Source organism: Merops nubicus, unplaced genomic scaffold (genome assembly GCF_000691845.1).
Source record: "Merops nubicus isolate BGI_N331 unplaced genomic scaffold, ASM69184v1 scaffold13173, whole genome shotgun sequence".
In the NCBI taxonomy this organism is placed as follows: Eukaryota; Metazoa; Chordata; class Aves; order Coraciiformes; family Meropidae; genus Merops; species Merops nubicus.
This window is the reverse complement of record NW_008599633.1, coordinates 23,294-35,000: the sequence shown is the minus strand read 5'-3', so window position 1 is coordinate 35,000 and position 11,707 is coordinate 23,294. Positions and strand designations below refer to the sequence as shown.

The 11,707-nt window shown below is 37.5% G+C and overlaps 1 protein-coding gene across 1 annotated transcript in view; it reads left to right on the top strand.

Annotated features, from left to right (window-relative positions):
* LOC103770209 (serine/threonine-protein kinase Nek7) overlaps nucleotides 1–11,707 on the top strand; it is a gene marked incomplete at its 3' end in the record, with an annotated part of 32,621 nt that overhangs the window by 5,723 nt on the left and 15,191 nt on the right. The window contains exons 3-4 of the mRNA XM_008937461.1: nucleotides 9,106–9,168; nucleotides 9,707–9,817. Coding sequence (XP_008935709.1) covers nucleotides 9,106–9,168; nucleotides 9,707–9,817 — 174 coding nt within the window. The remainder of the gene's footprint in view (nucleotides 1–9,105; nucleotides 9,169–9,706; nucleotides 9,818–11,707) is intronic.

The following is an 11,707-nucleotide window of genomic DNA, read 5'->3' as shown; positions in this document are numbered from 1 at the left end:
AGTGAATTGCATTGATCAAAGTATTTTCTTGAGTGCCCTGACTATTCCTAAGATTCACAGCTTAACCAGTGGCAACACAGCAGTTCTGTCACAGAAGGTGGAAGAACAGCAAGCTGCTTAAGTTACTGCAGCCAAGAGATATGAAATTCTTGTAAACTTTAGCATAAGAAGCGAGTTGTTATTTGTTTAGGTATTTTGTCTTTGCAGTTGGCACTTGTTAAAATAATTAAACCAAAAGTGACACTTTAGATGAAAACCCCTTGCTTTTTTGTGGTTGCAAAGGCAAAAGGCAGCTTGAGCTCAGCCTATATCCAGTGTTATTTCCATTCTCTTTTTTTGTTTGGAGTTGCTCAGAAATGTTTGCTCTAAGACTGTTACTCTGTAAAAATTCTGTGCTAGATTTGCTTTGAAAATTCCCTGACAACTGTTTAGTTTTGAAAGCAAAACTAAAACTGTAACTTCAGTTTGGTCTGTTGCGATAGTCGAGTGTGTTACTTGGCTACTGCCATCAGTTCTGAAGGGGTTTTTTGTTACCTTATACATTGCAAAACAACATGTGTCAGATTTCGTAGATGCTTTTCTGGATTTTAATAATTTTCTTCTGCTGTGCTAATGCATACACTGCAAATTTCTCTGTCACGTTCTGACTTGCTGTTCCATTTCTGTGATTTCCTGTGCTCCGCAGCACCAGGAGGCGGGGCTAGCCCTGGCAGTCATTTAAAAAAAAAAAAAGAGAGAGACTTGTTTCCCCCTTCTGGGAAAACTGCCAGATATATACTACTTCAAAAGCTGAAATATATTCTGAGAACTTTGATCAACAGTCTTAGAATATTAGGCTAATTCTTCCTTCATTTTCAGTGCGTGAAAAACCAAAAAGGTCAAATATGACTTGAAATGCATGTCAATTAAGGTGGATGTGGAATGCCTGGGTAGTGGAAGAAAGTCATGAAGTCCAGCTTTTCACTGTTAACTCTGAAATTTTTATAACTGTGCTTGCATTAAGAATACAGAGGCATTATAGCATGTGTACTCTTAACAGTATTTCAGAAGTCAGTATGTATAGCTGTATTCTCACATCAGATTTCCCGATTTGACAGGAGATTTTTGTTTCAGCTCATGAAGTAGACATCATGCTGCCCATATACGGGTGATAGTTCCTAGAGCAGAAAAGCTTTCCCGTTTAATTTTTGTATTACCATTTAATAAATTTTTAAGAATCTTGTTGGCAAGAAATAGGGTAGAGAGTTGTGGCTCTCCCAAGTGGCTTTATCCTGATAGTGTTCTGATTGTCATGAAGTATTCAATGCAAGCTGTTGGTTTTCCATTGACTAGTACTGCCTAGTGCACGTTGGGAGGGCCTGTGATCTGTAAAATCCCCTTCCATATGAAGACTGGATGTGTGTAGGAGACTATTACCTGAATGGACAGGGAGATTTGATTAACCTATAAGGCAAAAAAATTCCTCAGTGTAAAACAAAATTACCTGGAGTTCAAAAGGCTTGTGGCAGCACTGAGCTCTTGGCACAACTATTCCAGCTTGCATAGCTGACATCTACAGCAGTTCCGTTTGGACTGATGACCATCATAATTGTTACTATGCTTCTGTGACCTTCCCTAATGTTGCTTAGAAATATTTTTGTTAAATAAAGTCACAATACTTAATTTCACTATAAAATTTGGTTTTATAGATTTTTTTTTTCTTTTTTTTGGTGAGAAGTGATTGCTTTTCAGAGGAGCTCTTGTGGGTCAGCTCTGCTTCTTGCTTTTAATTTCGGTTATGTTATATTTTATTGAAATTAAAATACTATGCGTTTGTGTTTGTTTTTTTTTTTTTTTTCCTTCTGGTGCTCTGTTAATGGAAGCTTGGTATGAACAAAACAGGAGGAATGCTTTTTCCTGTAAAAGGGAGAGTCTTTATTCTCTCTCTTTTAGATCTGTGCATGGAAACCAACTTCCACATTGAGCCAGTGTCTCTAAATGAGGTACTTTGTGTTAAATAACGTAACTGAGATCTGGACTTCCCTTCACTTTCCCCTTTTCTGACTGTTCTCATCTCACATATGAACAACTACATGCCTTCCTTTCTGATCTTGCAGGCCATGTCAGTTCATCCCCCCCTCCATGTTTCATTCTTCTGGCTAGGCTGGGTGTATACCTGTAGTCAGTGGTTCCTCATGTTTGTCTCTGCCTTCAAGGGCTGAAGTGACTTAGAATTCTTCAGTTATTCTCTTTTAAAGAGTTACTGGATCTCAGGCTATTATTTGTTGCAAAAGGATTGCCAGTTTTGAGTTGTTACAAAGCTTTCCAACAAGAATTTTTATTTTCTGCTATTAAAAATTTTATTTGGCTGAAATAAATACAATATTGATAAATGTTGTACTAGTGTGTATAAAATGTATTTGTGGAACAAAATGTGAGCAGAAGTAAGTGGCAGTAAGATGCTGTGGGAGAAGGGACAAGCAGATGGTGACAGAAGCCACTGCCTCTGAATTTATAGTTGCTGCTGAGTCCAGATTACAGGAAGTAGTATTCTTTGGTTTCCAGCAGGATATGTAACAGAGTGAAAACTGTTTAATTGGCAGTTTCTTTCTAGTAATTTAAGCAGCAGAATACACAAAATAGTATTTTTGGTCTTCTCATAGCACCCTTTTTGCTTTGCCCTTCCATGTGTGGTTTACGTTTTGTAATTAGGGAAGAAGTGGTGTTTATAATAATAGTTTTCTTTTTTTCCATGGAACTATTTTTCTGAGATGCTGTTCATATATTACCTAAATAAACCCAGAATTAACAAAGCTTCATTACTTCACTTTCATTAATGTCTAAACTACACTTTGAGTCAAAGAAATACCAGGAAAGATCAACTACATAGAAACTTTGAACATAGGAACATAGCAGTGTAAGTTTGAAGAGCTTCTAGTTAAGTTTCATGGCATGTGCTAAGTCTGTGGCCCAGCCATACTGAAAGATGATGCTTGAGGGGAGCAGCAGTACACCTTTACTATTGCCTGTCTAGGTGACCATTCCACCAGCACCAGCACCCTGAGGTCTGATACAGTATTCTGAGCAGCAGGTGGTCCAGCAGTCAGCCCATGAAGCAACTGCTGCATACTGGAATCAACGCTCACAAGACGTCCTTGAAGCGCAAAGGACTTGTAAATGTCTAAAGCCAGTGACTGGAATGCTGGATGAGTTCACTTTATGAGCTATTGTGAAGTAAACCTTAGCTACTGAGAATTTAAACTATTATGTGAAATGGCATATTTCAATGAAATTCCGGTTTTATTACGTTTCTGCCTTTATATTGTTCCACCTTTCCTTCCCTTTCATTCAGAAATTGGAGACCCCCATGTTCAGACTCAGACAACGGGTCCTTTTATCTAGGACTAGCATTCATTATTCGTTGTGCATTGTCAGTGGATTGCTACTTCAGGCATGAATTAGTGATAATTAATCTTAGGAAAGGACTTGTAATTTCACACTTTATAAAGCACTATGGTCTCAGCACAGGAGTGCTGTGGTGGCAAAATAATGCTTGTTGCTATTCAGTATCATATCTCTTAATATGTGTGTGCGTTCCAGTCTTTGTTTTGCTTACTTGTCTGTAGGCTTATTTTAGGACACTCATGCTTGCGTTTGCTTTGGAAATACTTTTTGGTATTTTTATTTAATATGGAATTTCAAAAAGAAATAGGTTAAAATGTTACTTAAGTCATGAGGTTAGGAATACCTTTATCCTTTTCAATACTGAATGGGAAAACTCAGTAAAGTGGTGAACTTTGGAGCACGAGGAAACGGGCAGATTCTCAGTTTGGCATGTTAATTCAGATGCGAGTTAAACTGATAGCTGGTAGTAGATCAGGTGCTGTCTACCCTTAAAAGCTAATGCCTGATGTTGTCTATCTGGCAATTAAGTGTTTCTAAACCTTCCTGCTATGCACATAGTCTTGTAGGAGCTCGAGTTGCATGTGTGAGCATGTAAGAACCTCACTCAGGAAGTTGACTCAACATACTGCAACCTCTTCGTTTAGTTTACATATCTGCATAGCAAACAGTTCCTGCTCTGTGTCTTACAATAGCTTAGAAACTATTCTAAAAATAGCAAGATCTCTTGACAGTACTTACAACTGAATTTCTAGAATACTGAAAGAATAATATTATAATCCATGCTAATGTGAAGGCACTGGAGAAGTGACTCAATGCAGTTACCAGAGATCCCTCGGTTGCGTAGCGCACAGAGGGGAATATGCTGGAAGAAGTATCACTGTGTGCTTGTCCTTCTACTCTTCCTCTGTATGCTAGGAGATGAAAAACTGGGAGCTAAAAATGGACTTTTTATTCCATTTAGCACTATTCCTAAGTAGAAAAAAAAAAAATTGCTAAGAGCTTTAAAAATGTTCTCTAAAGTCTCTTCAGCAGTATTTGCCTAATTGTTTTCAGTAATTTCACAGTAATTGCTAACTAAGGTATAGTGCTTACCACAATGAGATTTTTTTTTTATTACAATTTTAATGAAAACTGGGACATCATAAAAATATTTAGTATAACTTTTTACTTATTAATAGGCTTTCCACAGCAAACATAATTGCTTGCTAGAATGTTAATCTTATCAGTCCTTGAAAATAGAAACTGGGGTAAAATAATTAAAATCTTAAACAAGAGTGTATTACACTGGGCAATTTGTGCTGAGTAGAGAAGTGCCTCCAACCTGAATTACCCTGTGATCCTGACCTCGTAAGTGGAGTCAAGAATTAGAATTTATTGTTAGGTTAATTAATGCTCTAGAAGTCTAATCAAAATGAAGCAGTTTTTGTTGTTAGTCGATTACAGTGAAGCTAACACTTGTAGTCTAATTACTGCTGGTTTCCCATAATCGATGTGTGGAGCGACATCATTGTCCTGAGCTCTGCTGTGAGGAGGATGCTGCTGCTGGTGGCTCTGTGTTGGGATTTACCTGGGTGCTTTCAAGCAGCCAGTTGCTAATGCTTTCTGTTGATCCAGAAGCTTACAGATGTTAATCACTCTGGTGTCATTAGATCTTTATTTTATCTGTTTTAATTTCCGTAAGAGCGTGCAGCTGTGCAAAGCTGAGCTGAATCTGTTAGACTCATTCCACTGTGATGACTTTGTGACGTCCCTCGACTGCAAGGCATGTGCTGCTACAGCTAAAGCTGTGCTCAAAAACTAAGTGCAGACCAAGAGAAGTGGAGACAGAAGGTTGTAAGTCCTGAGGCAGTGTGTTTCTGGGGCAGTCTGAGGCCTGTGGCCTGCTATTAGCCATGGCAATGCTGTCTTTATGGGGCTGCAAATCGTGTGCCTGTGGTGGATGGATGTGTGTGCGACTCATGCTAGAGGGGGGGAGCGTAAGCTGACCTTTCAGGCTGGCTTGCTGATAGTAGCTGGAGATAGAATTGGTCTGCTTGCAAAGCTCTAAGCTATTCCAGCTACAGTGGAAATACTGATGTCCCTTCAGACTGTTAGTGGCTAATCTGCAGGAAACCAGAAGGAGAGGGCAGCTTCTCCTGTGTGGTCATCAGCTCTGCAGCATCTCATGCAAAGCAAGCCTTTGGAGCACTGCCAGGTGTCATTTTGATGGACACTTACTTGAAAGGATGTTCAGAAGCAAACAGTTTTTTGCTTTTAAAATCTTTCATTGTAGATTCCATTTTTTCCCAGTGTAAGCTGTTTAGTGTTGAGTTGCTCATCTTCTGGTGATGAAGTGTGGAGGTTTTTCTGTTGTGTTTGCAGAAGCCTTCTTGTGTCAGCCGAGATGGCTTGTTTACAGTAGGGGCATCTGATCTGAACTGCACCTGTGTGGCAGAATGGAAGGATAATCTAGTCAGAAAGAAAATCTCTGCAAGCTGTTTAGATCTGGTATGATAAGGCAGAGGTTCTTGAGAGGCCATGGATTGGGTAATTTGTTGTAGTTTTGGGGTAGGTTTTTTTTTTTGCCAATCTTACTGTTGGAGGAGGCTAATGTCTGTGAAACTGACATTCTGGATTTCTGGGAAATGCTTTTTATAGTCTGAGTTAGATATAGGCCAAGCCTGATGGAGAACCTCAAGAATATTACACAGTAAATCTGTATTGTCTGTGTTTGTAGGAAGCAATTAAGACAAATAAGTTTTTCTGTTTTGTGTTGTTTTATTAAGGTAATGTTTGAAATACTCAATCTAGCTGTAGCTGTGACAAATGTACCATTCTGCTGTACAAAGTAAAGTATAATAAAAGTATAGGGAGTCACATTTATAAAACAAGTCTGCACTTTACTGAGAGCAGCTGCTTGGTCTGTCTGCCCCAGGCTGTTTAATAACAAATTAGAGGTACTGGCAATACTAGCCAGAATACACAAACAACATTTAGTCTTTTTCCTATGTCTTGATCCTAGATCTTTCCACAGTCCTGAGCATAGGGCCTTATGTTTGTTGCTTCGTTACTCCTCTATGAGAAGTACTGATTTATGTGCCTAACAGAGGCATAGCTTATAAAAAAATTTGCTCACAAAATTTTGCTTGTTGAGATGTGTAGGAAAATACTCTTAATATAGGTAAGTTAATATGCCTCTAATTAACCAGTGCAAACTGCCCTGGCTTTTCAGGGAATGAAACTCTTTTGGGGTTGAGTCTTGAAATTGTGCTTTGGGTAGTTTCTCCATTTGTTGTGAGCAGATAATTTGTGTCCAATTTTAAATCTAAAATTCCATCTGCAAGTTTGTTTAGGTTCTCCAGTGTGTTTGGAATTCTCTGTCTACATCTAATCTCTGTATCACTTATATCTCTATTCTTATTTCACTATTATCTAGAGCTTAGCAAAAGTACGAAGCTTCACAATGTGCCCCTCTATCTGTCCACTTTTTTCCCTGCTGCTTGGTATACACTGTCATTGATTGGTTTTTGAGAGAGGGGGGATAAAATTTCTATTTGCTAGTCTCTTAGCTTACAGGGGAAGACATTTATGATCTCATGCCTTCTCAGTACTTCATCAATTAATGTGCTACCTCTCATATTTAGAACTTGCCTAAGTGTTTCCTAGAAAAATCATTAGTCCTTCATCACTGTACCAAACACTAGTTTAGTCTATTCTCAAAATGGTTAAAGAGCAATGTTTTTCCATTCAGAGTTGAGATCTATAACAGATGGAGGCTATTTAATCTCCTTTGCTAAGTTCCCAACCTTAATTAATAAACTATTTTTTCTGTCTTTGATATAAGTGTTACTTACTGTTTAATACTCCTACCTGTAATTTCATATATGCTACTAACTCTTTCCTTCTGCTACGTCTGAAATCACTTTGCCATAGTGTTAGCATTCCTCTCTGGTGACTTACCCTGCTGTGTTTCTGTGAAGTCCCCCACAGTCTCCTAGAATAATTGCTTCTAGCTCAGTCTGTTTATTCCCCATCACCTGACGTTAGTATACGAGTAGCTGTGAGATGGTTCATTCCCTTTCTTTCTTGGTAAGTAGTTTTGTTGTCTTCTTTCTATCCTTCTCCCCCTTTTTTGTCTTCCTAGCTAAAAGTCTGGCGCTTCAGTTCTTGACTTAAGAATTATCTTTTTGTCAAAAAGTGAATCTTGTAACCATTCCAGGCTATTTTTCCTTATGCCAGCTTTCAAGACAGAAGATTGGATGTCTGAAGGGAAGTAGTGGCTAGCTGAGAGCACGTGTGCTCTGTGAGCACTGTGCTTCATAGGTTTCAGTTATTAAAGGGATAACAAATTTACTGTGCATAGTGGCACAGAAGAAAATGAAGATAAGATTTTGCAGATCATACATGGACCTCCTCATTTCTTTGAATGTCTTTGGGGGGAGTGAAAGAAAGTATGATTCACATGGACAGTTACACAGTCAGTTTGAGATGAGCTCTCTGTAGACTTTAACTACTAAAAATGCTATTAGTCTTTAGGCAACAAGATATAAAATAAATTTGTCAGCTGCTGAGCTTATGATCATTCTGAGCTGATAGAACCAGGTACCACACAGCACATATGTATTTTCCTGGAGACTAGATAGAGAGAAACGGTGAGCACTGAAAAGATGTAACTGGAAAAGGAGATCTCATAAATGTTGTGGCAATTACTAAAACTCACAGTGTCTCTGTTGCCATTCTGGATAGCTCAAAATGTAACAGGCAAACACAGCAGATCATGAGGTGTTGTTTCAGTTTTGTTTTTTACTCAGTAAGTAATGGCAAATAAGAGAGGAAGGATTCCTTGAAGAAGTAACACTTTGGTCATTCCTAAGGGGAATAATGGCAGTGTATGGAGATGCATGCACATCTGAGAAAGTGAAGGGAACCCAAAGGTGGTAAAAAAAAAAAAAGTGATTGAAAATAGACAGACTTAGATGAAGTATAGATGTGTAGAATGTGGAGAAGGACTCTAATGGCAGGAACAAACTACTGCAAACAAAAATTGCAATTAGTGGAAAGTAACGTGTTTAACTGGAGGAGACAAAGATGAGATAGATATATTGCAAAGTAATTTTGGAGCAGGTGGAAGGTGGGAAAAAAACTAAAGAGTAGAGATGTCTGGCTGTAAAAGTTAAGGTGACATATGAGGTCTTGGGAAAAAAGTGCTCTGGTAAACAAACTACAAAACCTGAATAGCTTCCTTGCTGAAGGGAGGGAAATGGGAGAGAAAGAATTGGAGGTGACAATGATGTTTTGATCCTGAGAAGAGAGCAAAAGTGCGTGTGTTGTTTTAGAATAGGAAAGGAAGACTGTAGCAAGAGACTAGGAAACAGGTATGCTGAGTCCTGCAAAGAATCTGTTTCTGATAATGGTGTGGCAGGAATGGCCAAGGAAGCTGACATTTAGGTTAGAACCAACTGGAAGGAAAAATGCTGAATTATTGTAGTGTGTTTCAACAAATATCCAGAGGTGGCAATTAAGTAATTGGAAAATATGTACTTGAACTGGACTTGTTTCCTATGAGGGGGCTAAAAGAATCAGTGTATCACAGCATTAGTTAGGTTTCGTACTGCAATGTTACATCTTGCCATGAAATGCATAACTCAAGTTGCTTTATGTATGCTATGAAATGATGGCGATGATCACTCAATTTGTTGTATTTTTTTAACATATTAAAAATGTCTTACTTCTTCTGCATAGATATTTGATTTAATGGATGCCAAAGCTCGTGCTGACTGCATCAAAGAAATAGATCTTCTTAAGGTAAAAGATTTGTTTAAAAAATGCGCAACCTTCATCAAGTATATTAAGTTTCTCATAATGTACTGGAAGTGTCCACTGCTGCCTGTGTAAAGGCCTCCCTTCAGGAATTTTGTAATCTTTATTGCTTTAAAAATTAACATTAAGAAGTAAATCCTATGGAAAAATGGGTAACTTTTCAAGTAGAAGTTTCTGCTAAAACCACAATATTGTAAAGACTTGTGTCCTGTGTACAGTAAAATGCTGATTTTAAAAATTGACTTTACTGTTTAAGATAAGTTTAGCATGCTATTGCATAGATACATTGAAGTAAAGTTCCTCTAAAACTGACACTTCAGTCATTATGTTCATTCTAAAATGCCATTGTTTTCTGGCAGAAATGTTTATCTGTAAGTGCTTCTCATAAGCATGTACTTTTTCTATAAATACTGAAATAGTTTTTTAGGAGTTGTTTTGTTTGCCTAAGAATGCTTCATTTCTCAGTCTTAAAAAACAAGATGTGCTCAATACTAAAATGTGCATTATTATTCTACTTTCTTAGCAACTGAATCATCCAAATGTAATTAAATATTATGCCTCGTTCATTGAAGACAATGAGCTGAACATAGTATTGGAATTAGCTGATGCTGGAGATCTCTCTAGAATGATAAAGGTAGGAATTAACTTTTACAAGCGTCTAATGTTAAACTTCTTTTGCTTTTCATTCTGTGTGCTCATCACTAGATGAAATGTAGTGAAAATGTCCAGAACTGTGGAGAGAAGTGTTTAGACTGTCTTTTAGTTTGTGTTTGTTTTTGTTGGTTTTTTTTTTTTTTTTTTTCAGTATATGGCCAATATTGATGCTTTTGTAAGAATTTTTAACACTATTGTCCAGAGTGTAAGGGCAGATGGGGACATAACAGGACTGAAACTATATTGGTGCTGTAGAAAAAAAAAAAATCTGCAAAGAAAAGCACTGTCACCACCATGTAGAACAATAGATTTTGATTGCATTCCTGATTTTTGGCACAACTGTCTTGTGTTCTGATTCTCTATAATAGGAGTGAAAGCAGAAAAGGGATGGTGTCATAAGGCAAGCGAAATTTCTTCTAGTTACTGAACTTTAACTGCAAACCACCTTAGGAAATAAAATAAACATTAAAATGGAAATAACTGCATTGTTCAATAGGTCTTGTGAAATACTTCTTTATCTTGAGCCTGACAAATATTCTGAAAATACATTTAATATTTGGTTGAAATCTTGGGCCGTGAACTTACTGGTATGTTGTTGTGCATTGTGGGTTAATTGTTTTCTCTGGTAGTTAAGTGCCCGTTCTCTAGCTAATCAGAAGAACTTATCCACGATCCTTTGTATAAACTTAGTATTCAGAAACTTGTCTTAACATTTAACTTGCTTTTTTACCTTTGTTTGTCATCTGACAACTACTTCCCCCCTGTCCCTACCCTTTTTCCACTGAGTCTTGGTGTTAGTATGTCCATTTGGTGTACTTTGTGTGCACAACATTATTGTTATCAACAAAAATAGTGCCAGGCAGTTAGCATTCACCAGTGACAGCTAGGCACAGAACAGAGTTCTGTTTTGCTTAGGACCTACATGATAGGGAATGCTAATATCTTCATTAATGACTTTCATAATGATATTTTTTTCCCCACTACTAGCTTTTGAAGAATATTCTCTTCTAGAATGATAATTGTAAAGTAGGATAGTCAAAATTTGGTTCTAAACAGGTTGACAGCATTCTGTTAATATTTATAGCCAGATCTGGTATTTTTCTTTATCTCATAAATTATTAATTCTGTGGGCTTACATTTCATAAAACATAAAGGAAGGTTTGTCTTTTCTTTTGAATGTTCAGTTTTGACACAACAGTTATTAATAAGAGTACTGTGTGACAGATTGCCTTATGGCATGTCTGGTCTTATGACCCACTGAAGGTTTTTCTTTTGCCCCTACCTTTTATTTTTTTCCTTTAAAAAAAAATTTAAATCCAGTGTGAGAATAATGGCTTCTTCAGTGCAGTTGGCCTCTCATTACACTGTATCCAAGTCAGTGGGTATTTCTTACAGGCTGGATCTTATAGGCACTTTGTGATTGTCCTCTTAATATAGGGATCATGTTTAATGTAGCAATCCCAGATTGCTGTTTGATGTTAATGACAGCCTATCACGCTATTATTAAATATATATGAGGTGTCACAATGCACTCTGTTTTCATGCTGCTGGTGGAGGAAATGATTTGGTAGAACGCTTGGACTGTATGAGCTTCATTGTGGGGCCCATCAATTACATAGCATCTTTTTAAAGAATTTTAAAAATTGTCTGAAAAATAAATGATATTAATGGTATGGAAACTTTCTAGCTGCATGGCTGCCAATCACACTGCTAAGGTAAACTACTGCGTTGTGTTATGAAAATAAACCAACTGTGCTTTGGTTCCTGGTGTTCTTGTTAGAATGTTGTTCTGTTTGTTGGAAGATGTTGAGGCATCTCCAGAAGAGAGTGTTTGGGTAGCAGGATTGTGTGACTTGTAAAGAGGATCGAG